This window comes from Oryctolagus cuniculus, chromosome 2, assembly GCF_964237555.1.
Source record: "Oryctolagus cuniculus chromosome 2, mOryCun1.1, whole genome shotgun sequence".
Classification (NCBI taxonomy): Eukaryota; Metazoa; Chordata; class Mammalia; order Lagomorpha; family Leporidae; genus Oryctolagus; species Oryctolagus cuniculus.
The window spans coordinates 148,313,134-148,338,140 of record NC_091433.1 but is presented as its reverse complement, the minus strand read 5'-3'; the positions used below and the strand labels follow the sequence as shown (position 1 = coordinate 148,338,140).

The 25,007-nt window shown below is 38.9% G+C and overlaps 1 protein-coding gene across 1 annotated transcript in view; it reads left to right on the top strand.

Moving 5' to 3' along the window:
• CIMIP6 (ciliary microtubule inner protein 6) overlaps window positions 1–25,007 on the top strand; it is a 63,251-nt gene that overhangs the window by 25,860 nt on the left and 12,384 nt on the right. The window contains 2 exon segments of the mRNA XM_008254401.4: window positions 285–495; window positions 9,893–10,046. Coding sequence (XP_008252623.1) covers window positions 285–495; window positions 9,893–10,046 — 365 coding nt within the window.

Here is a 25,007-nt window from a genome sequence, read left to right as displayed (position 1 = left end):
AAATTTTTGAAGAAAAAACATTTTGTACCAAAATAAACTTTTAATTCCAGTTTTCTACAAACTGTTTTAAGTACCGGTGTACTAGCATATTGTAATGAATAATCATCAACACAAATCCTCTTCTATATCTCAGATTGAGAAGATAATATCCCAAATTTTAATAGTATAAGGCCCTTCTAACTAAAATTAAAGCCTAAATTGTCTTAATGCATTAAATATATTTAAATATTATTTATTTATGACTCACTGATATAAATGATTTAATATCTAATTATGTTTTTCAGACAGCATAAAATAGAAGATGCTGGTATAGTATCTGTAACTGAAAGAAAAGAAGAAATCAAACATGAAAAAAAATCTGGAAAAACCACACAGCATTCAAAACCATGTATCGGGAGAGGACGTGTTTATTATGCCAAATTCATTAACACAAACGCAAGAACATACAATGAACCAGTTCCTTACATAGATCCCAAAAAAGGGCCAGAAAAGCAGGTTGGACAGATGTTCATTATATACAAATACAGATTTAGATTCAGAAACTGTTTTGCAGGATAATTTGGCCATAAATTATTTAATGATGCAACACATCTCAGATTAGTACTACTTGTAATCTAGCACTTAAAAGCAATAACCTGAAACAATTCTTCCAGATAATTTTTGAATACGAACAGTATGTTATGGGGGAAGGAATCCAAATAGTCATTTTTCTAGATTGGATCAGATTATAGTCACTAAGTATTGGTTGGGGATTACTACAAAAAATTATGTAATATTGTATTGTAACATATTTCTAATATAAAGATTTCCCATGATATTTAATAATTCAGATATTTTCTGTAAAATAGATACCATTTATTGAAAAAGTACAAAGTGCTAGGAATGAGCAAAATGTTTTATATAAATTATATCCTTTAATTCTGCAACAATTTCTATGAGATAGTATTTGAAATATTTTACAGATAATAATCTCTAGTGAGGTTAACATATCTTAGGTTACGTAGTAAGCAAATATCAGTCATGTTTGAGAAGACGCCATCTGTTTAGCAATCTGTTCTTGAATTTTCCTAAGATCTACATGAAGTAGTAATTTTAAACATTCATCTTAAGCCCATTATGAAAAATGAGACATTGACCGTTCACTCTTGTTCTCCACAGTTCTCTAGTTCTGAAGGCTGTAGAAAAGAATCTCTTTTTTGCCTTTTCTAGCTTCTGAAGGCTGCCTGTATTCCTTGATTTATTGCCCCTGAGTCTCTGAAGCCAGCAGCATTTCTCCTTCACATCTCTCTCTGACTCTTCTCTCATCCTTCCGTGAGGACCCTTGTGATTACATTGGGCCCACCCAGATGATCAGAATACTCCCCTCATCTCAAGATCTGTGATCCTATCTGCAGAGTCCTTTGCCATGTAAAGTACCCTATTCACAGGTTTGATGATTAAACATAAATATCTTTGGGAATGAGGGGCACATTATTTTGGTTACCTCATTTAGACAGCAACATTTGCCTTTTTAAATATATGATTCTATGAGTTTGGGCAAAGGTAAAAAGTCATGTTGCCCCCCACAATCAAGCCATGGAACATTTCCATCAGTCCCAGAGGTTTCCCCACGTCCCATTATAGTCATCTCCTTCCCCTACACCAGCCCCTTGAACAACTGATATGTTTTCTATAATTTTTTTCTTTTCTCATGAAGTTGTATAAATGAAATTATTCAGTCTTGAGCTTTTCTAATCTGTCTTTCAGAATACTGCATTTGAGCTTTCTCCATTTTGTTGCATGTATCGCTTGTTCATTTCTTGTTGCTACTACACACTTGCTATATAACTTTGGGCAAGCTATCCTTTATAACTTGAGTTTCCTTATCTGTGTAGTAAGGATGGTAGTCATTTCTCACATAAGGGTTTTGTGAGGATTAAAATAGATATTTTTGTCAGGTCCTTTTCTGGGCACTAGGTATACAGTACTATTAGAATGTTTGATGGTAGTACTAGCTGGCACAGAAGGTGGAGGAGTAAGGAATGCTGGAGGTAGAGTTGTAATTTAAAATAGGTAGTCAGAGGAGGCCTCACTGAGAATGTGACATTTGAGTGAAAACTTAAAGGAGGATGAGGATGTAACCACATGGAAGCCTGGCAGGAGAGCATTCATAATGTACAAGAGAAGCAGTCAATAAACATTAGTTTTGGCAGCCATAAAATTCTAGTCCACTGCTCTCTGCATAGCTGTGGGCACTGAGGAGTCCACCATCATTAACTAACAGCAGGATTCTATGAGAGAGGACATAGTGCAGTGCTTGGCCCAATTAGTGTTGAGCAGACTATATTCAAAATATGCCACAGCAGAGGTACTGATGCTTTCTCATGTGGATGTTTTCTAGCATGACATACACAAAAGGAAAAGTGCACCATCCATACAGTCTCAGACAACTGCGGCAATGTCAGCCTTGCCCTACTCCACTTCCTGCTTGTGCTGCCAGTGTGCCAGTTAGAGGGAGATGTGATTTAACTTGACATTTAAATGGTGACTGCTTTTGATGAGCTCTCATGCTGATAACATCAACTGTCCTTGTCATAAAATAGCCTACCATGGTTCCATGTGTGACTGTGAGATCTTTTCAGGGAAGGAATTCTGTGGTCAAATATGTCTTAATATCGTAGAGTAAATTCTTTGAAGGGCAGTTTTAAGGGTATTTGATTTTATAAACGTGCCCTTGTTTTTGTACTCTAGTCCTAATTATTTGAGATTTAAAAGAAATCAGTCATTATTGTTAGGCCAGACCTGCTCTGGGGAAATAAATCAGGTACAGAAAAAAATTAGATTAGTGAAGTTCTTGTATTTCTTACAAAAGCTAGTGAATGACTCTCCCAAGCTCTAGTTCAGAGGGGAGTCTAAAACTGTTCACTGGATCAATATATACAATGGGGACACTATAAAGAAAAACTGAATCAAGGATAGAAATATGAAATGTAAAATTATTTTTTTTTTGACAGGCAGAGTTAGTGAGAGAGAGAGACAGAGAGAAAGGTCCTCCTTCTATTGGTTCACCCCCCAAAATGGCTGCTATGGCTGTCACGCTGCGCTGATCTGAAGCCAGGAGCCAGGTGTCTCTTTCTGGTCTCCCATGCAGGTGCAGGAGCCCAAGCACTTGGGCCATCCTCCACTGCATTCCCGGGCCACAGCAGAGAGCTGGACTGGAAGAGGAGCAACCAGGACAGAATCTGGTGCCCTCACTGGAACTAGAACCCAGGGTGCCGGCATCACAGGCGGAGGATTAGCCAAGTGAGCCGCAGCACCGGCCAAATTTATTTTTTCTTAAAGATTTATGTATTTGAAAGTCAGTTACACAGAGAGAGGAGAGGAAGAGTGAGAGAGAGGTCTTCCATCCAATTGTTCACTCCTCAAATGGCCGCAACGGCTGGAGCTGCACCGATCCAAAGCCAGGAGCCAGGAGCTTCTTCCCGGTCTCCCATGTGGGTGCAGGGGCCCAAGGACTTGGGCCATCTTCTGCTGCTTTCCCAGGCCATAGCAGAGAGCTGGATCAAAAGTGGAGCAGCCAGGACCAGAACTGGAACACATATGGGATGCCGGCACTTCAGGCCAGGGCGTTAACCTGCTGCGCCACAGCGCAGGCCCTGAAATGTAAAAATTAAAGAATTAATACCATCTAGATTTCTCTGATTCTGGTTTCTAAGTGTCTTGAAAAAAAATGAAAAAAGATGTTAGCAAATGCTTTCAGCAAGACCAGGTGACAGAATAGCAGTAGAATCATTGTTTATTGTTCCTTGCAAGACCTTTAACAGATGGTAAAAGTAGGTTTGAAATGAAGAACTCAGGTAAGAGAGGCTGTTGGTGTATATGAAAGAGGAGAGTTATGGAAAAAGACTGAAGATGCAACCTAGAATTAAAGGCATGTTTGATTTTAAAATGAAATCAAGGGAATATTCATAATTAAAAAGCAAAATGACAGTGAAACTTAAATATATTCATTTCTAATTATTTCATGAATTTATAAGCTTTGTTCCTTTATTTAAGATGGCAGATTTCTTCTTAAAGGTTAGCTTGGCTAAGAAAAAATTAACTGATTTATAGTAATGCTGGCTTTAAAATAAGAATAAAGAAAATAAGGTTGCCTAAATATTTTAAGTGACATCTGATGTTTTATGGTTATCTTCCAACTTAACAGCAGACTGGTTGGCTTTATTACTAACACAATTTCTAAATGAAATTATCACATACATTTTTACCTAGGAACATAAATTTCAGGATGCTAGAAAAAGTAAAAAGAAGTTTTAACTCAGTCTCTTCTGATGAAAACTAGTTTGTCTTGTATTTCTAAAAATTGGTACTTTTAAAAAGAGGTTATAGGCTGGTGCCACGGCTCAATAGGCTAATCCTCTGCCTGCGGTGCCAGCACACCAGGTTCTAGTCCCAGTCGGGGCGCCGGATTCTGTCCGGGTTGCCCCTCTTCCAGGCCAGCTCTCTGCTGTGGCCCGGGAGTGCAGTAGAGGATGACCCAATCCTTGGGCCCTGCACCCACATGGGAGACCAGGAGAAGCACCTGGCTCCTGGCTCTGGATCAGCGCGGTGCGCCGGCCACAGCGCACCAGCTGTGGCAGCCTTTGGAGGGTGAACCAATGGCAAAAGGAAGACCTGTCTCTCTGTCTCTCTCTCTCACTGTCCACTCTGCCTGTCACAAAAAAAAATAGGTTATAATAGACCTATATTTTCCAAAATTCATTTTTCAGAACACTAGCCTTTGCATAGATGCTTGATTAAATAATTTTCCAAAGTCAAATATGTTTTGGAAAAGTGTTTTTATACATCTTTCCAGAGCTTCACAGTTCATTTTAATATGTAAAGATTCTGAGAAATCTTATGGTAAACTTTTGTTTAACTTTACTTATTTCACTATTTCCCATATTTAACTATGGAAACATCTTTTGTGTGACACCTGTTAATATGCTAGAGAAATAACTAATGTTGAAAACACATTAGGAATAATTTTGTTAGATGTTATAAATTTACTTAAGAGATATTTTTAAGCACTTGTGATACCTACAGCAAAACAGAGATGAACTAAGGTATGATATAGCCAGTCAAACCCTGACTGCCCTTGTGTTTGTATAGAATGTCAATTTTTAAAAGCACTGAAGTATACTAATTAAAGGTGGTTGACTTATGTGTAGGTGTGGTCAAAAGTCCCTAATTTCTTGAGAACCCCCGAAGTATGATTTTTAGGTTCTTCAGTGACACTGCCACTAGCAGCCATCATATCTTGGCCAGGGCACTATAAATGCCGCTATGGAGCTGCACTTTCTGTCTCTTGCATTTTCTTGATTGGTTTCTCCAGGATGCTCCATTTGTTTTTACCACTGCTCCCCAAAGATTCTCCCTTAATTTCTCAAAGAATGGAAAATAAGTAATGTTTACTAAACCTTTTGTAAAAGGGTAGAGATGGCAGGAGTGTAACACAGAGACTGTCTTACATAAGCCTCACAGTGTGGCCAAGGGGCCCACAGTGCAACAGGTATTAGGCCTTCTGGGTTCTTGGGGAGTGGAAGAAGCCCCAGAGTAAAAAATCTCCAGACATTTCCCAACCATGGATCCCCAAAGACTTATCATCCTGGGTTAGGAAAAGATAGGACCTAGATTAGGAGGGGGAAGTTCTTTCTCTCTCTAGGTCCAAAGTTTTGAGTTGAGACCCACTCTGCCTTATGCAGAATCCCCTCTACAATTTGTGAGATGTTGCCTATACACCCAACGCCTAGACAAAGTCACTACCCTAGGTGATTTTTCCCAGATTGGCTTATTTCATTGAAAATAACTCCATGTCAACACCCCCGTACCCTGCCTATAATCCACTGTAAGGGATGGTACACAGAGTGATGAATTGTTTTTGTTAACCTTTCCTTTAAGTATGAAGTGAAGATAAAAACAAGCCTCCATCTAGCTTTTTCTTTCATCTCATAATCTCTTATGAGCAAGTACTTGCACCAAAAAGGCATGCACATGTGCATGGCCATATACATATTCTCACTTTTCCAAAAAGAAATCATTTTCTGGCATAGCCAAGACTATCTGGAAATAGGAAAGATAACAATATTTTGAACTGTAGGATTTCATTCAGCTAAAGTGAAGATGAATCCAATTTATAACATTCATCAGTTTTATACTTTCACCAACTACAGAGTCTTAAAGTCACTAAACCATACTTTAGGAAAAAATATTCATTATTTCCTTTATTTTTAAATTTTTTATTATTTTAAAATATTTACTTATTTATTTGAAAGTTGCAGAGTTACAGAGAGGCAGAGAGAGAGAGGTCTTCCATCCACTGGTTCACTCCTCAAATGGCCACAATGGCTGAAGCTGGGCCGATCTGAAGCCAGGAGCCAAGAGCTTCTTCTGGGTCTCCCATGGGGTGCAGGGGCCCATGGACTTGGGCCATTTTCCCCTGCTTTCCCAGGCATATTAGCAGGGAGCTGGATCAGAAATGGAGCAGCTGGGACTGGAACCAGTGCCCATATGGGATGCCGGCACTGCAGGCAGCGGCTTTACCTACTACAGTGCAGCGCCAGCCCCCTGATTTCCTTTATATTTGAAAAACTAAAGAGGCCATTTGAGTAAAATTCTCACTGAGTTTTCTCAAAAGGTGAACTGACATATCTGCTTTTAGAGATAGCTTTTGTATTACACTCTTGTTTAAGAAAAAATTGCAGTCCACCAGGCATTTCTTAGTGGTTGATTTATCCAAGAGTCACTTTTCCAGTTATTAGCAAGAGAAGTTTCTGACCAACCAAAGTAGATAATATAAAGTGTATGCCCTAAAACCTTAGCATTGAAGAATCTTCTCAGGATACTTACTGCTATGGTTTGAATGTTTGCCCCCTTGAAAATTCATGTTGAAGTTTAATTGCCATTGTAACAATATTAAGAGATGATTAGGCCATGAGGTTCCATTCTCATGAGCAGGATTAATGTCATTCTAAAAGGCCGCATTCAGTACCTCTTGCCCTCTTTTTGCCCTTATACCTTCTGCCATGTGAGAATAGAGCATTCAAGATGTCATCTTGGAATCAGGATTGCCTAACCTGCTACTGTTTGTATTGGACATCTCTACCTCCCAAACTGTGAACTAATTAATTCTAAATTACCTAATTAGAGCAACACAAAACAGACTAAGGCATTTACATAGAGCCTCTATTTTTACATTAGAAATAATTCCATTTGTGCTTATCTGGTTTTGCATTCCTCAATAGATGTCATGTAGCACACAATTTAAGATGTGCAGAGATAGGGAAGGGGTTGGATTGTGGCAATGTTGATGCTGCCCTGAGTGATATACCTTGAGAGGATTAATCTTCCGACAGTTTTCTCATCTGTAAAGTAGATGTACCTCCATCATAAAATTATTGTGAGAGTAAAAAAGATAAGGCCTATAAATCTCAGACTGTGGGACATGATAAGTACTATCAAAATTATAAAGTAGGAGAACTGCAAGAAGTAGGCACTCTGACAACACTAAAATGTGACTATTTTCAGCCACATATTGAGAAGACACCATCTGTTTAGTTATCTGTTCTAGAATTTTCCTAGGATCTGTATGAAGTAGTAATTTTAAAAATTCATCTTCAGCCCATTATGAAAAATGAGAAATTCGCCAGTCTCTGCTGTCCTCCACAGTTCTCTAGTTCCTGAATTTCTGTGATCTCTGCAAAAACTACCCCCGGGTTACAATCACTCATTCCATTGTCCTTGGTTACAGTTTGTCCCTGGCCGGCAATCTGACACTAATTTAAAGTAACAAAATGAGATCTAACTCTGTCATCACCTATGCAGGACTTGGTTCCCTCTTTGGTATTTGCTCATCTCACCTTTTTCAGTTTGAAGACAATTTCCTTTAACAAAGAACCTACAATTGAAGAGTTAGGTTTTCCTTGATTTCTTGCTGTGAACATTTCCCCACAGAAACCCTTATTTTTCCTGCCTTTGGCATCTTTTTTGAATTTCTCCTATTTCTGAGCTTCTTGACAATCTTTTGACAAGTAATGCCATTAAATTTTAAAAATTGATGATGTACAACTCTTTTATGTGTTTCTGTGTTTTTAAAAACTAAGTTCATTTGAGAACTCTCTATACTGCCACATAGATTTCTTTCAATGCTACTTTCTTTTTGTATCAATGTAGCCTCAATTGTATTATCTGAATTTTACTTACCAAAATCATATTCATCCCCCTTGAATCATTTTAAAACTTTTTGACTATGGAATCATGGTGGTTTGTTTTTTTTTTTTTTTTGTTTTTTGTTTTTTGTTTTTTGTTTTTTTTAAAGCAGATCGGCTTCCCTCTAGCCTAAATAGTTTGATTATACTCAAGGTTACTGTCATTCTCTAAATACATACAAGAACTCCTTAGGTGTCAGAGCTACCTTCCCCAAAACCATCCCTGCCCCAGGATTTCTTACTTCTGTTAGTCAACCACTTTTTACAATTTTTAATCAGAATTAGATTGAGTAACATTTCCTCTCACTGATTTCTCAACTGCTGAGATATCAAATTGTCACATGTGCTAATTAAGAGTCTTATCAGTTCTCCCTTTCCTGCATATTTAGGGTTTAATACTAAAAATTCAGTAGCAATAGAGATATTTTCCCTTAGAACAGTTTTTCAAACTGAATCATTAGTGAATTATAAATCCATGTGGGGATGGTTGCTGGTGGGAAAAAGCCGTAACAATTCAAAAGTTGTGCTTTGTAAATTTATATTTATTAAATAAAAAAATCCATGTGGGTTGTGAATAGAATTGTGAAATGGAGAAGATAAATCAACAAAATAAAATGGGAAAATAGCTAAGTACTCTGCATATTGTAAGAGTAAGTGTTTTGTGAAACTTTTGTTTCAGTTTTATGTCCAAGGGAACTTTAAAAAGTTCACGTAAGGGCCGGTGCCACGGCTCACTAGGTTAATCCTCCACCTAGCGGCGCCGGCACACCAGGTTCTAGTCCCGGTCGGGGCGCCAGATTCTGTCCCGGTTGCCCCTCTTCCAGGCCAGCTCTCTGCTGTGGCCAGGGAAGGCAGTGGAGGATGGCCCAAGTGCTTGGGCCCTGCACCCCATGGGAGACCAGGATAAGTACCTGGCTCCTGCCATTGGATCAGCGCGGTGCGCTGGCCGCAGCGCGCCGGCCGCAGCGGCCATTGAGGGGTGAACCAATGGCAAAGGAAGACCTGTCTCTCTGTCTCTCTCTCTCTCACTGTCCGCTCTGCCTGTCAAAAAAAAAAAAAAAAAAAAGTTCATGTAAAATTCATGTTATAAAAAAGCTATGTATGGATATTGAAACTTTTTTGCATCAAAGTAATCTTACCTTTTAATTCCATTTTCTGTGAACTTTTTGAAGTCCCCTCATATGTGTAGCATTGTGAGTTCTTGTATGACAAAATTTATTTCATGGTGTGGGTCATGGAGTAAAAACTTTGAAAATAACCCTTTAGATATTATTAAATTATTTGTATTATTATAATGAGGAGTAAAAATTAATTTTTAGATTAAAGATTGAATATACACATTTATACATGTGCATAATAAAATTGTAGTATGAAACAGAAATATAACTTACTTGATATTTTTTACTTCTCTGTATGTTTGGAGAAGGTATCTTAAGAATTTAGTAGTTGTATTTTATTTGACTATTTATGACACTTCATTTTTAGATGTCTTTTAAGAAATACAATCTCTGTGAAAAAATATTCATCCCTAGATTTCAGAACTCTATTTTAGTACTGGAATATCCAGTAACCTATTGAACTGAGTTGCTAGGCATTCATACACATCAAGCAATAAATGAAAATGTCCTCAGTATCCAATTTTGTGTTTGCAATTTTTTTCTTTAAAGGGTGACTGGTGGTCACACGGTAAAGCACTGGAACATACCTTCCAGCCACCTTACGACACTAAAAGCACCCAGCGGAGTGACTTCCAAAAACCATCCTGTCCATTGGTTTTGCCAGTCAAACACAGCAGGATGCAAAAGCCTTCTTGTGGAATAGGTAAGGTTAGCAGTGGTAACACTTTATTATTATTATCATCATCATCATCATTGTCGTCATCATCTCAGGTTACTGCTGTCAGATTAAGGTGTATTAGATGCACTGATACCTCTTGAGAAAATTGCTGCTGTACAGAAGTTGAAAATACATACACAGCAAGTGCAGCCTTTGATGAGTCTATTCATTGTCTCTTCCTAATAAACAGCTTCTCTGAAAACACATTTACTATAACCTAATGAAAATTGCACTGATCATTGATAACAGTAGCTTCAAAGTCAGACATCTGGTAATGTCCTGCTTGTTGGTCCAAGAGCTTGGGCCCCTGCACCCATGAGGGAGACCTAGATGAAGCTCCTGGCTCCTGGCTTGGCTTGGCCCAGCCCCAGCTGTTGCAGCCACTTGGAGAGTGAATCAGTGGATAGAAGATATTCTCTCTCTCTCTCTCTCTCCATTTCAAATAAATGGAATTTTTTAATAAAAAAAATAAAACAGGGGAAATGCTTCAGAACATTGGAATGGGCAAGAACTTTTTGGATCAGACCCTGAAAACATAGAAACAAAAGGAAAAATAGACAAATAAGTTTTCTTAAAGTGAAAGAGCTTCTGTGTGGCAAACAGTCCAAAGAGTGAAGACAAACCTACAGAGTAAGAGAAAATATTTGCATCAGAGAAGTGATCATAACAAGAATATATAAAAACTCAACAGCAAAAACAAAATGAAGCAAAAGAAAACAGAAACACAACAACAAAAACAACCCAGTTTTTAAAAAATTATTATTTATTTTCAAAGGCAGCCAGGCAGAGATCTTTTATCTGCTGGGTCATGCCCCAGATGCCTGTAATAGCCAGGGGTGGACTAGGCTGAAGCCAGGAGCCTGCTGGGACCTAAGTGCTTGGGCTAGTGCCTGCTGCTCCCAGAGTGTGCATTAGCAGGAGGCTGCAGTGGAAGTGGAGGAGCTAGAACTTGAACAAGGCACTTCCATGTGGGATGTGGGCATCCCAGGCAATGCCTTAACCACTCCACCAAACACTGGTTCCCCAGATAATCCTAAAAATGGACAGTAGATCTAAACAGACATTTCTGAAAGGAGGAATAACAAATGGCCAACAGTACATGAAAAATTGCTCAACATCACTAATCATACCACAAAGAAGTATCATCTCATTCCAGCTCGATTGGCTGTTATCAAAGATAAGTATCATTGAGGATGTGGAAAGAAGGAAACCCTTGTGCACTGTTAGCAGGAATATAAATTAGCACAGCCATTGTGGAAAAAGTGTGGAGGTACCTCAAAAAACTAAACAAAGAACTATATGAACCATTTGTCCAAGACTAATGAAATCATTCTGTGGTGACATCTGCACTGCCATGTTTATTGCAGCAGTATTCACCACAGCCAAGATGTGGAAACCGTCCATCCACTGACGAAGGGATAAAAAAGTCTGGTGCATATACACAAAGGAATACTATTCAACCTTAAAAGGGATGAAATGTTGTCATTTGCTACATGGAGGGAAGTGAAGGCCATTATCTTAAGTGAAATAAAAGTATCACATGACCTCACTCATACATAAAACCTACAGATGTTGATCTCCTAGATACTAAGAGATTAATAGTGGTTGCCAGAAGGGAAGAATGTGGCAAGATTGTTTAATAGGTACCAAGTGATAGTTAAATAGGAGTAAGAAGTTCTGGTGTTCTATTGAAAAGTAGGGTGACTACAGATAATGATAATAGGTAAGTATGTGTGTTTTGCCAAAAAATTTTTTTGAATTTTTTTCACCATAAAGAAATGTTAACTGTTTGCAGTGACAGATATATTTACCCTAATTGGATATTACACAATCTGTACTTGTATTGAAACATCACACGGTGCCCTATAAATACATATACTTTTATTGTGTCAGTTAAACATTAAATAATTTTTAAAAAGAATTAACAGGAAATCAAACAGGAATGATGCAAGAGTACAATGGAATTAATATCTTCAACATTCATAGGGGAAGAAAATTTTAACCTAGGAAAGATAATTTATTTGGCAGGATACTAGAACCATTTTTTTAAAAGTGGCATAGAGCATTGGACCCAAGGAAATGAGATCCTAGCATAATATTTGTCTCTTAAGGGAAGAAGATTCACTGAGTTATGTAATATTATGTTACTTAGTATTTAGACACAAGATATAAAGTTTAAATATGGTTACATAATAGAGAATATATTTATATCCTTTAAAAGAAAAGCAAATATATGATAGATGGAAGATGGGAAGTAGAAAGGAGAAGGGTGCTAATATCATTCAACATATGGTACTCAAGAGATACTATCCAGTACAGTGAAACAAGAAATACATGTTTAAGGCAGAAGTTCAAAAAAAAAAAAACCATTAAGAATTATATTTATTTCTTTACTCTAGCTTCACCATTGTGCTCCAAGCCCACCTATATAACCACCTATTTAACATCTCCTCTTGGATAACTAATTACCTTTTCAAAATCAATATGGTTAGAAAAGAATATTTCATTTCTGCCACCCAAACCTGTTCCCCTGCCCCAGTCTTCCCTGTTTCCGTGAATACCACCTCTGTTCTCCTGGGTGCTCAAATTTTGGTAACATAGAAATCATTCTAAAATTCTCCCCTTTCTGTCCTCCTCTACTTTTGACCATCAGCAAGTCTTGACATCTCTCTCCAAAGTATTTACCAAGTCTTAATCCTTTCCATCTTCATTACAATCAGTATACTGCAGCAACTATCATCATGCTGCCTTTCTTTCTCTTCCATAATGGGTTTTCCACATCACTTTCGGGAAGCTCATTTTAAAACACAAATGGTAATCACTCTCTTTCTTCATGTTTTAGTTGCCTCTCATTGTTCATAGAATAAATTTCAGATTCATCACTGCGGCTACAGAACCCTATTTAATTCACTATATCTACCTACATTATTTTCTGTTACTCATAGTTCAGACCAAGGAGATACAGAAGCTTGCTGAAAGTCATGCTTCTTTCTAAATTGATTTTTGTATGCATACTTGTTACTGCATACTGCATACTGCAGTTTTTCCATAATTTAATTGCATATTCATATAAATTAAAATCTGAATATGAAATAGTTGTTTCTGTAAAATATTCAAAGTTGAATGCTTTGGAAAGATTTGATAAAAGGCCAACCACTAACTTTTTCAAAAGCTTATTTAGCTATGTGCAAAATAACTATAAAAGAGGAAGTAGAGTGGATTTTTAAAAGATCTTACAGGATTCTGAGCTTGTGTTTCACATGTGTTTTCATTCCATGTTCAAGGTCAGAAACTGGAAAAATACATTAGAGACATGGTTCGTTCCTGAGGTACTTTGGATTCTTCCTGAAAGAAAAAGACTTGGCACTCCAATAAAAATTTGGTGAATGAACCGGTTGAAATAAAATATCCATGTATAATATATAATTCTTTGCTTTTAGTAACTTTTTTGGTTAATTGATCAGTCCTTTTCACATAAGGAACAGTTGCCTTTACTCCAGTTGAAGGGCTGTGGGAGTTTTGCAAGATGACACCAAGAAAATGGGCTTTATTCTAGGTTCATCAGGCAAGATCCAGCCGTTTCATAAGGAATTCCCCGAGCTAGTCAACCTTCCCAGAGTGAAAAGTTCCAAACCCTCGCCTGGGATGCAGGATGGAAAATCCAGAAGTTCCTTAAACAGTCTTGCTTAAGGAGCACTGTACCCCATCCCATACTCTATGCCTCAGAGGTGTCTGATGTTTCCCAATTCCCATGCCTTACTGGAATGCTGTGACCGAAACTTACTCGATTTTTACCCACCTCCTCCATTCTCATAAGCACTTAGCTTCCAGTTTTCTGTGGTCAACTCAAGTCAGTTGTCACCCAGCCATCTGCTTTCTGGCTTCCAATCTGTTAACATCTTCATTCCCATTTCCCTTAAGAAAATAAACCCTCTTAATTTCTTTACTGTCTTTATACTGGAAAGGAATAAGGGAAATGCACATGTTGAATTGCAAATCACAGTAACTTTGTTACCATCAACACACCCCTTAGAATTTAATATTGCTCACTAGGCTAATCCTCCGCCTGTGGCTCTGGCAGTCGGGGTTCTAGTCCCGGTCGGGGCGCCGGATTCTGTCCCAGTTGCTCCTCTTCCAGGCCAGCTCTCTGCTGTGGCCCGGGAGTGCAGTGGAGGATGGCCCAAGTGCTTGGGCCCTGCACCCACATGGGAGACCAGGAGAAGAACCTGGCTCCTGGCTTTGGATCAGCGCGATGCGCTGGCCGTAGCGTGCCGGCCACGGCAGCCATTGGAGGGTTAACCAACGGCAAAAAGGAAGACCTTTCTCTCTGTCTCTCTCTCACTGTCCACTCTGCCTGTCAAAAAAAGAAAAAAAAAAGTTTTTTGATCCTGGGTCCACCATTTAAATGTTACCTTGTTTTACTTGGCTTATGAAATGGGAATAAGTCCTAGTTTACAGAGTTTTCTAAGAAATAAAATAACATGTTAAATGCTTACCACAGTACTTGGTACATAGTAAGTAATAAATGGCAGCTGTTTATATTGTTACTTATTGTGTTGTACTAAATTTAGTAATGAGTTGAAAGTTAGTATTGGGAACCTGGCAAGGTGTGTCTTTCTCTCTCCATTCTTTGACTGATATTTCTCATTGCTGAGTTCATTATTGTATACTAAGGCATAGTATAATGCCCAAACTCAAAACATATTTAAGAACTAGTTGAATAATAATTACATATTATTCCACAGATTATTTAAATTCATAATGTAATTTAAACTAACATATATAAATGCAACAATGGCCTGCAGTTTACTCATATTTTATGTAATGTTTGGGTACTAGATGAAAATTACCTAAACAAAGGAAATATTTTAATGTTATGTATATAGGCTAGATTTTTGTATCTGCACTAATGTCAATTTTAAGTCATCTCATAGTCATTCTGTTCCATCAGCCCACTTAATTACGCCTGGTCTTTGGCATTTCAGCAATGTTATCTTGTGCTGACAATGAAAGTGCCCTTTATGTCTTGTACCACCACAGAGTTTCCTGGCTGCCTTCCCTGGGCAGTTAACAAATGGCTGTGCTCCTTCACATCTGAGTGCATGAAAGACTTATATAATAAAACTTTATAATTGGAAAGGTTAATCTAATTGGTGAGGGGAGAATTTCATACTTAAAGGAAACTATTTACAATTATTTGATATTTTAAGATTTTTCTGAACTGCAAACTCAGAAGCAGAGGTTTATGTTGCTTCTTTTGTACCAAGGTATAACATAACTGATTTCTTGCTATAGTTTTGTTTGTTTGTTTTTTAAACTCTCTGTTTTCACGTTAATAATTTTTTATATAATACCAAGATAAATACTACTGAAAAGATGAGGTTTCTAAGTGGAAAATATTATTCTGATGAATGTTTTTCAAGCAGACACAAACAAAAGTTAAAATAAAAATTCTTAGTAAAACCTCTAAGTCCTCACCAGTACAAGGAGCAAATTGTGTGTTCAAATAAATCCTGGCTTTGTTGATAAAATATAAATGGCTAGATACCAGCTTGTTTAGAAAATTCTTATTTTAATTAAATCAAGTTTCCAAGAAGCAGAGTGAATTTCAAATGCTCTTCCTGGACTTGGTCTCATTTTGTAGTTCTCATCTAACAAGGCTTCTTTCAAGTAACTGCTTTGGGTCCAGTTTGAGTTCTTAAGTAGAATAACCACTAAGAACCTGAATATCTTCTTTGATGTTCTTACACTTGGATGTTCTTCACTGTTGTGGGCTTTTTTGGAAAGTCTTCTATGAATGCCTAAATGAACACAGTAGTTATGTCTAACTTTAATAGCTGTAATATCTGGGTAAGGAATTTCTATAATAACTCAGATTACTTTCTCTCCTCTTATTGGTCCCCATGAAGAAATTAGGCCTTTTTTGAGTTATTTTGAGATTCTAGGCATCTCTAGATCACTATTTAGAGAAGGATTCATTTTAATTGATTTAATTGACTTCTTTCAGTGAGGTATTTCTATTTGAGTTATCATCGTAGCAAGCCCTTCAAATTTAGTTTTTTAAAGTAAGAGCCATCTTATTTTCTCACTGTTCTTCAATCTGGCCTGGGCTTAGCTAGGCAATTTTCCATGTGGTTTTGGTGATGGTCACTTGTGTGGCTGCAGACCACCACTTGTTGGCAGGAGATTTGAGAACTGGACAGCAGTATGCTGGGATGACCAGGCCTGACTTCTCCATTTGATGTCTCCATGCAGTTTCTCCAGCAGGGTAGTTAGAGTTCTTACCTGATGTCTCAGAGCTCCCAAGAATGCAAAAGCAGAAGCTACCGTTCTTTCTTTATGTTGATGTCCAGAACTGACACAGTGTCACTTCTGCCACATCCTGCTTGTTAGTTAATCACCAGGCCAACACATAATCAGGGAAGGGATTTGAACACTTAAGATACAGTATTCACTGGGACTACTCATGTAACAGACTACAGCAATATCCTTGAATAACAGTACTGACAATGAGAGTTAAAGAGTGGCTGTCTTCACCTTTCTTGGTTTGAAAATATTTTTAAATTGTCCTCATTTTAATGAATGAAAATATGGCAAGGTATAGAGCAACCTGTTTCAAAATGTGATCTTCAGTTTCTAAGAGAGCCGTGTACACATCATCATCAACTTAAGATTTAAAGTAACATTCCAGTTTTAACATTACAAATTTTTAAAATATTTCTTTCCTTAAACCTTTAATTTTTAAATTTTGGATAAAATGAGGATAGTGACTTTGATTTTTTTCTTTGATGGTTAATTCAAGTTGAGTGGAACAGATGAAATATGCCTTAAGAATGAGTCATTTACAAACATAGTCAATTAAATTCCATTACATTTTAAACTGCAAGTTTGTTGATTTAATTATGTTCTGTTTTCACTTTAAATAACTTGATAAAGAAAACTTAAAACTTGGACAATCAAAACCTTCCCAGGGATGGGCATTTAGCCTAGGAATTAAGATGTTGGTTAAGATGTCTGTGCCCCACATCAGGTTACTTGCTTTTGATTCCAAGCTCCAGCTCCTGATTCCAGCTTCCTGCTACTGCAGATCTTGGGAAAAAGTGCTGATGGCTCAAGTAATTGAATTCCTGCCACCCACATGAGAGACCTGGAGTTTCCAGCTCCTGGCTCTGGCCCAGTGCCAGGCCAGCCCAAGTCACTGCAATTGTTTGAGTGTGAACCAGTGGATGTGAGTTTCTCTGTCTCTTTGCCTCTCAAATAAATAAATTAAAAAAATTTTAAAACTTCCCAAAGAAATAATTCATATAAATATCATAAATTAAACCTAGAACATACAAAATCTAGTAAATCTTATATAGATCTTATAATATAATAAATCCAAATCTCTCATTCATCTTAGTACTGTTTATAAACTTAATCCTTTTTTAAAAATTTATTTGTTTGAAAGGCAGAGTTACAGAGAAGTAGAGGCAGAGAGGGAGAGGTCTTCTATCCACTGGTTCACTCCCTAAATGCTGCAATGGCTGGAGCTGGGCTGATCCACAGCTGGGAGCCAGGAGCTTTTTCTGGATCTCCCATGTGGGTGTAGGGGCCCAAACACTTGGGCCATTTTCTACTGCTTTCCTAGGCCATAGCAGAGAGATGTATCAGAAGTAGAACAGCTGCCACTTGAACACACACCATATGGGATGCTGGTACAACAGGCAGCAGCTTTACCTGCTATGCCACAGTATCACTGGCCCCTAACTTACTCTTGTTTCCTTAAAATTGACAGCATGACACTAGCAAACTACTAGATCAGATTTTCTTCTGACATGGTATATTAACAGATTGTAGATTGAATTGTATTTACTTTATCATCTCTATGTTTAAAAAGCTTCCCAAGGCTGACAATATTTACCAACCAATTATTTTAGTAGTAGTGTGTAAATCCTAGAATATTGGTTTTGAATATTAATAAAACACTAAGGTATTTGTTTAAAAAAACTATTCTGTAACCAATCTGTGTTACCCTATAAGAAACACTGTTTGATATGCTATTTATGTTAAATCTAGACTATGGCTAGGTATTGCGAGGGCTTTTGAAAAATTGAGAAATAGGGGCTGGCACTGTGGAGCAGCAGGTTAAAGTCCTGGCCTGAAGCACCGGCTTCCCATACGGCGCCGGTTCTAGTCCTGGCTGTTCCTCTTCCAATCCAGCTCTCTGCTATGGCCTGGGATAGCAGTAGAAGATGGCCCAAGTCCTTGGGCCCCTGCACCCTTGTGGGAGACTTGGAAGAAGCTCCTGGCTCCTGGCTAGTGGTTTCAGATCGGCGCAGCTCCGGCCATTGCTGCCATCTGGGGAGTGAACCAGCAGATGGAAGACCTCTCTCTCTGTCTTTACCTCTCTCTCTAATTCTGTCTTTCAAATAAATAAAATAAATATCTTTTCTAAAAATTGAGAAATAAAAATTACATGTATACTACATAATGTTTGAAATACATATACATTGTGAAATGACTAAATTGGGCTAATTAACATTTGGCATTACTTCACCTGCTTACCATTTCATGGTTGAGAACTCTTGCTAAAATCTATTCTTTTGAACTTTATTTATTTGAAAGGCAATTAACAGAGAGAGGGAGAGAACTTGAGAGAAAAGATCTTCTGCTAGTTCACTCCACAATTGCCTGCAACAGCTGGGGCTGGGCCAGGCTGAAGCCAGGAACTCCATCTGGGTCCACATCCCATGTGGTGGCAGGGATCCAAGTACTTGGGCCATCTTGTTGCCTCCCAGGCACATTAGCAGGAAGCTGGGTCTTAAGCAGAAGTGGGACTCAATTCCAGGCGTTCCAATGTAGGATGTAGTCCTCCCAAACAGCAGTTTAATTGTCACATTGTTTGCCCCCCCCCCACTTAAATCTATTAAGTTAACGACTTTTAAGAATACAATACTGGGGCAGGCTGTGGAAAAGTGGGTAAAGCTGCTGCCTGCAGTGCCCACATCGCACATGGGCACCAGTTTGAGTCCTGGCTGCTCCACTTCCAATCCAGCTACCTGCTAATGGGCCTGGGAAAGCAGCAGAAGATGGCCCAAGTAGTTGGGCCCCTGCACCCACATGAGAGACCTGGAAGGAGCTCCTAGCACCTGTCCTTGGTCTGGGTCAGCTCTGGCCCTTCCAGTGGATGGAAGATCTCTCTGTCTCACCCTCTTTCTGTAACTCTGCCTTTCAAGTAAGATAATTAAATATATTTTTTAAAAAGTACAGTACATTGTGATTAACATTATTCACCATGTTGTACAATATATCTCCTGAAGTTAGTTCTCCTAATTGAAATTTTGTATTCTTTGACAAACATCTCCCCAATCCCTACCCTCGTAGGGATTTTAATGATAGAAATTTTGCCCTATGCATTTGACTAAGATGTGAATATTATAATTGAACTCAATATACTTAAAATTTTCCTTACAGTAGGTAGATGTGAGTTGTATTGACTGAGGACTTGCTGGCTTTGGATTTTAACCTGAGTAGCAGGCATGTAAACTTCCAGTTTGAGGAAAATTGTTATGTGCCTCAACTGTTATTGCCATCTTAAGTGGCTGCAATGTGAAACACTGGTCCTTGATTATTTCTGATAAACACCTCTAGGATGGGGGAGGAGGAGTCTGTTCACATTCAGAGGTTTAAATCATGATTATAAAGACAAGTCCTCTGAATAGAGTTTCCAGGGAACTGCCAACCAGGTTTGATATGACAATTTTCTAATTTGTTTTTTGTGGAAGCTCCAAATCCATTTTACTACTTTTCATATCTGTAAGGCTCTTGGTTTTCAAGGTTTCTGAAGAAGTGGGGGAGGTAAAAACATGGCCATAAAGCTTGCTGCTATGCTTTGGATGTAGCTTGAGCGTGTTCCCTACTAGTTTGTGTATTGGGAGTTGGTCCCCAGTATGATGGTGTTGGGAGTAGGTAGGACCTTTAAGAGTTGGGACCTAGTAGCAGAGTGGAAGATTATTCCTGGCCCTTGTGTGTGTGTGTGTATGTGTGAGAGAGAGAAAGAGAGAGAGATACTTCCTGTCTGGCCGTGTGATCTCTCACTTACATGCTTTCCTGCCTTTGTAGTGCCAGTCTCTGTGAAGTGATGTGGGCAACAAGGTCCTCATCAGAGACAGCTCTATGCTGTTTGAACATTCAGCCTCCAAAACTGTGAGCTAAATAAATTTTTGCAAGTATCCAGGCCCAAGTATTATATATTCTACTGAAAAACGGGGCCAGCATTGTGGCATAGCTGGTTAAGCTGCCACCTATAATACCAGCATTCTATATGGATACTGGTTCAAATCCAAGCTGTTGCATTTTTAATCCAGCTCCCTACTAATTCATTAACCTGGGAAAGTAGCAGAAGATGATGCAAGTACTTTGGATCCTACCACCCAAGTGAGAGACTTAAGTAGACTTCCTGGCTCTTGGCTTTGACCTGGCCCAGTCCTGGCCGTTGAGACTATGTGGGGAGAGAATCAACAGGTGGAAGATCTCTCTATCTGTGTCTCCGCCCTTGCCCCCAATTTCATTTCTCCCTCTCTCTCTGAAACTCTGCTTTTCAAATAAATAAGTAAATATTTTATTTATTTTTTTAATTTATTTGACAGGTAGAGTTATAGACAGTGAGAGAGAGAGAGAGACAGAGAGAAAGGTCTTCCCTCTGTTGGTTCACTCCTCTACGGCCAGCGCTGCACTGATCCGAAGCCAGGAGCCAGGGTCTTCCTCCTGGTCTCCGATGCATGTGCAGGGGCCAAGCACTTGGGCCATCCTCCACTGCCTTCCCGGGCCACAGCAGAGAGCTGGACTGGAAGAGTAGCAACTGGAACTAGAACCCAGCACCCATATGGGATGCCGGCACCACAGGCAGCGCTGGCCCCAAATAAGTAAATATTTTTAAAATGGATACTTATACTTTATTTTTATGGAGCTTAAGCTGTTTTTCTTGATAAATGCTCATTAGATTATTGTAAGTGGTTTATTTCCAAAGGTCTGGAAAAGGTTATGCTGATCATTTTGCCTGTGGGCTTATTGTTTTTGTAAAAGAGCAGCTTTTTGGAGGTCCTTCTACCATGCCCACTGGTTTTCATCTTATCACTCTCTTTCCAATCTGCCAACTGTGTTAGCTTTGTTGTGGTGTCTTTCATTAATGGAGTATACTGAATTTTGTTGTAATTAAATTCAGCAATTTTTCACCCTGTGGGTTGGATATTGGGAGTTTTGTTTAGGAAGAGTTTTCCTAGTATTAGATCACAAAAATTTTTCCACATTATCCTCTCTTGATTTTATAATTTTGCTTTTCATAATCAGGTGTCTAGCCCCAGAGTCCACCATTTTGCTCAGTATTAAATAGGAAACCTGTTTTATTTTTCATCATGGATGAACCAATTTTCTGCATATCATCTATAAAACAACTTATTTTTAGTTCTTGGATTAGGACCAAAATGTTTCAATTATATGGATTTATAGCTTGCCTTAATATCTGATGGAGAAAATCCCCATTTGCTCATCTTTTCAGAGTTGATCTCTCTGTTTATGGGCCTTTATTTTTCTGTTCAAACTTTGGAAATTATAACATCTCAAAATGTCCAGCTATAATTTTGATTAATTTGTGTTGACCTTATAGTTTAATTTGGAAAAGTTTGTCACCTTTATAATAACAAACTAGGTCATCTATCCAATAATATGGAATGTATATCCAATCATACTTTTATGCATTTAAGAGAGTTTAAATTTTTTCTTGATAGAGTCTTGTGAATTCTTTTTCAATTTCTGTAAAGTTTATACTGTAAAATTTCTGTCCTATGGAGAATATATAAGAGTACTTCAAAAAAGTTCATAGAAAATGAGACGGGTAATTAAGTTTATTGGGGCAGGCAGTTGGTGCAGTTAATAAAATACTTCTTGGGACATCCACATCATGTGTTACAGTGTCTGGTTCAAATCCAAGTTCTTCTACTTCTGATGCAGCTTCCTTCTGATGTGTGTTCTGGGAGGCAATGGTTGAAATCTCAAGTACTTGGATCCCTGCCACCCATGTGGGTTTTAGCTCCTGGTTTTGGTCTGATCTAGCCCTAGCTGTTTTAGCATTTGGGGAGTGAACCAGCTAATCAAAGATTTCTCTCGCTGTCTCTATCTTTCTCTCTCTTTCTGCCTTTCAAGTAAAATGAAAGTAAATTTTATTTTTTAAAATTATTTTGGTACAAAAATATTTTAAAACCTATGCATAGATTTTTCATAATGATCATTTTCCATCAACTTTTTAAAAACCTCTTTTTACATTACATTTACCAATAGATTACCACTACTGTGGATAAATGTGGGTTTTCAAATAATTTAAAATTTTTTATTTTCATTTATTTTAGAGAGGGAAAGAGAGCTCTCATCTACTGGTTCATTCCCCATATGCCCATAGTTATCAAGGCTGCATTTGGCCAAAGCTAGCCACTGGTAACTCAATCCAAGTTTTCCACATGGGTGGCAAGAATCCAATCACTTGAGATATCACCATGGTTTCCTGGGGTCCACTTTATTATTTTTAAACATTTATTTAATTAATATAAATTTCCATAGTACAACTTATGGATTACAATGGCTTCCCCCCCCATAACTTCCCTCCCACCCGCAACCCTCACCTCTCCCCCTCCCTCTCCCCTTCCCTTCACATCAAGATTCATTTTTAATTCTCTTTATATACAGAAGATAGGTTTAGCATATATTAAGTAAAGGTTTCAACAGTTTGCACCCACACAGAAACATAAAGTGTAAAATACTGTTTGAGTACTAGTTATAGCATTAAATCACACTGTACAGCACATTAAGGACAAAGATCCTACATGAGGAGTAAGTGCACAGTGACTCCTGTTGTTGACTTAACAAATTGACACTCTTGTTTATGGCATCAGTAATCACCCTAGGCTCTTGTCATTAGTTGCCAAGGCTATACAGGCCTTTTGAGTTCGCCGACTCTGACCTTAATTAGAAAATGTCATGGTCAAAGTGGAAGTTCTCTCCTCCCTTCAGAGAAAGGTACCTCCTTCTTTGATGACCCATTCTTTCCACTGGGATCTCACTCACAGAGATCTTTCATTTAGGTTCATTTGTTCGTTCTTTCTTTCTTTTTTTTTTTTTTTTTTTTTTTTTTGCCACAGTGTCCTGGCTTTCCATGCATGAAATACTCTGATGGGCTTTTCAGCTGGATCCGAATGCCTTAAGGGCTGATTCTGAGGCCAGAGTGCTATTTAGGACATCTGCCATTCTATGAGTCTGCTGTGTAACCCACTTCCCATGTTGGATCGTTCTCTCCCTTTTTGATTCTATCAGTTAGTATTAGCAGACACTAGTCTTATTTATGTGATTCCTTTGACTCTTAGTCTTATCATTATGATCAATTGTGAACAGAAATTGATCACTTGGACTAGTGAGATGGCATCGGTATATGCCACCTTGATGGGATTGAATTGGAATCCTCTGGCACATTTCTAACTACCATTTGGGGCAAGTCCAATTGAGCATGTCCCAAATTGTACATCTCCTCCCGCTCTTATTCTCACTCTTATATTTAACAGGGATCACTTTTCAGTTAAGTTTCAACACTTAAGAATAATTGTGTATTAATTACAGAGTTCAATGAATAGTATTAAGTAGAATTAAAAAAATACTAAAAGGGATAAAGTATTAAGTTGTTCATCAACAGTAAGGGCAAGGCCTGATCAAGTCACTGTTTCTCATAGTGTCCATTGCATTTCAACAGGTTTCCTTTTTGGTGCTCAGTTTGTTGTCACCGATCAGGGAGAACATATGATATTTGTCCCATTGAGACTGGCTTATTTCACTCAGCATGATGTTTTCCAGAGTCCTCCATTTTGTTGCAAATGACCAGATTTTATTTTTTTTTTTACTGCTGTATAGTATTCTATACAGTACATATCCCATAATTTCTTTATCCAGTCTACTGTTGATGGGCATTTGGGTTGATTCCAGGTCTTAGCTATTATGAATCAAGCTGCAATAAACACTAAGATGCAGACAGCTTTTTTTTTTTTTTTTTTGACAGGCAGAGTGGACAGTGAGAGAGAGAGAGACAGAAAGAAAGGTCTTCCTTTGCCGTCGGTTCACCCTCCAATGGCTGCCGCGACCGGCGCACAGCGCTGATCTGATGGCAGGAGCCAGGTGCTTCTCCTGGTCTCCCATGGGGTGCAGTGCCCAAGCACTTGGGCCATCCTCCACTGCACTCCCTGGCCACAGCAGAGAGCTGGCCTGGAAGAGGGGCAACCGGGACAGAATCCGGCGCCCTGACCGGGACTAGAACCGGGTGTGCCGGCGCCGCAAGGTGGAGGATTAGCCTAGTGAGCCGTGGTGCCGGCCGCAGACAGCCTTGTTGTTTGCCAATTTAATTTCCTTTGGGTAAATTCCAAGGAGTGGAGCTGGCGCCGCGGCTCACTAGGCTAATCCTCCACCTAGCGGCGCCGGCACACCGGGTTCTAGTCCCGGTCGGGGCGCCGGATTCTGTCCCGGTTGCCCCTCTTCCAGGCCAGCCCTCTGCTGTGGCCCGGGAGTGCAGTGGAGGATGGCCCAGGTGCTTGGGCCCTGCACCCCATGGGAGACCAGGAAAAGCACCTGGCTCCTGGCTCCTGCCATCGGATCAGCGCGGTGCGCCGGTCGCATAGCGCTGGCCGCGGCGGCCATTGGAGGGTGAACCAATGGCAAAGGAAGACCTTTTTCTCTGTCTCTCTCTCTCTCACTGTCCACTCTGCCTGTCAAAAAAAAAAAAAAAATTCCAAGGAGTGGGATGGCTAGGTTGAATGGTCGGGTTATATTCAGGTTTCTGAGGAATCTCCAGACTGACTTCCATAGTGGCTTAACCAGTTTGCATTCCCACCAACAGTGGGTTAGTGTCCCTTTTTCCCCACATCCTCACCAGCATCT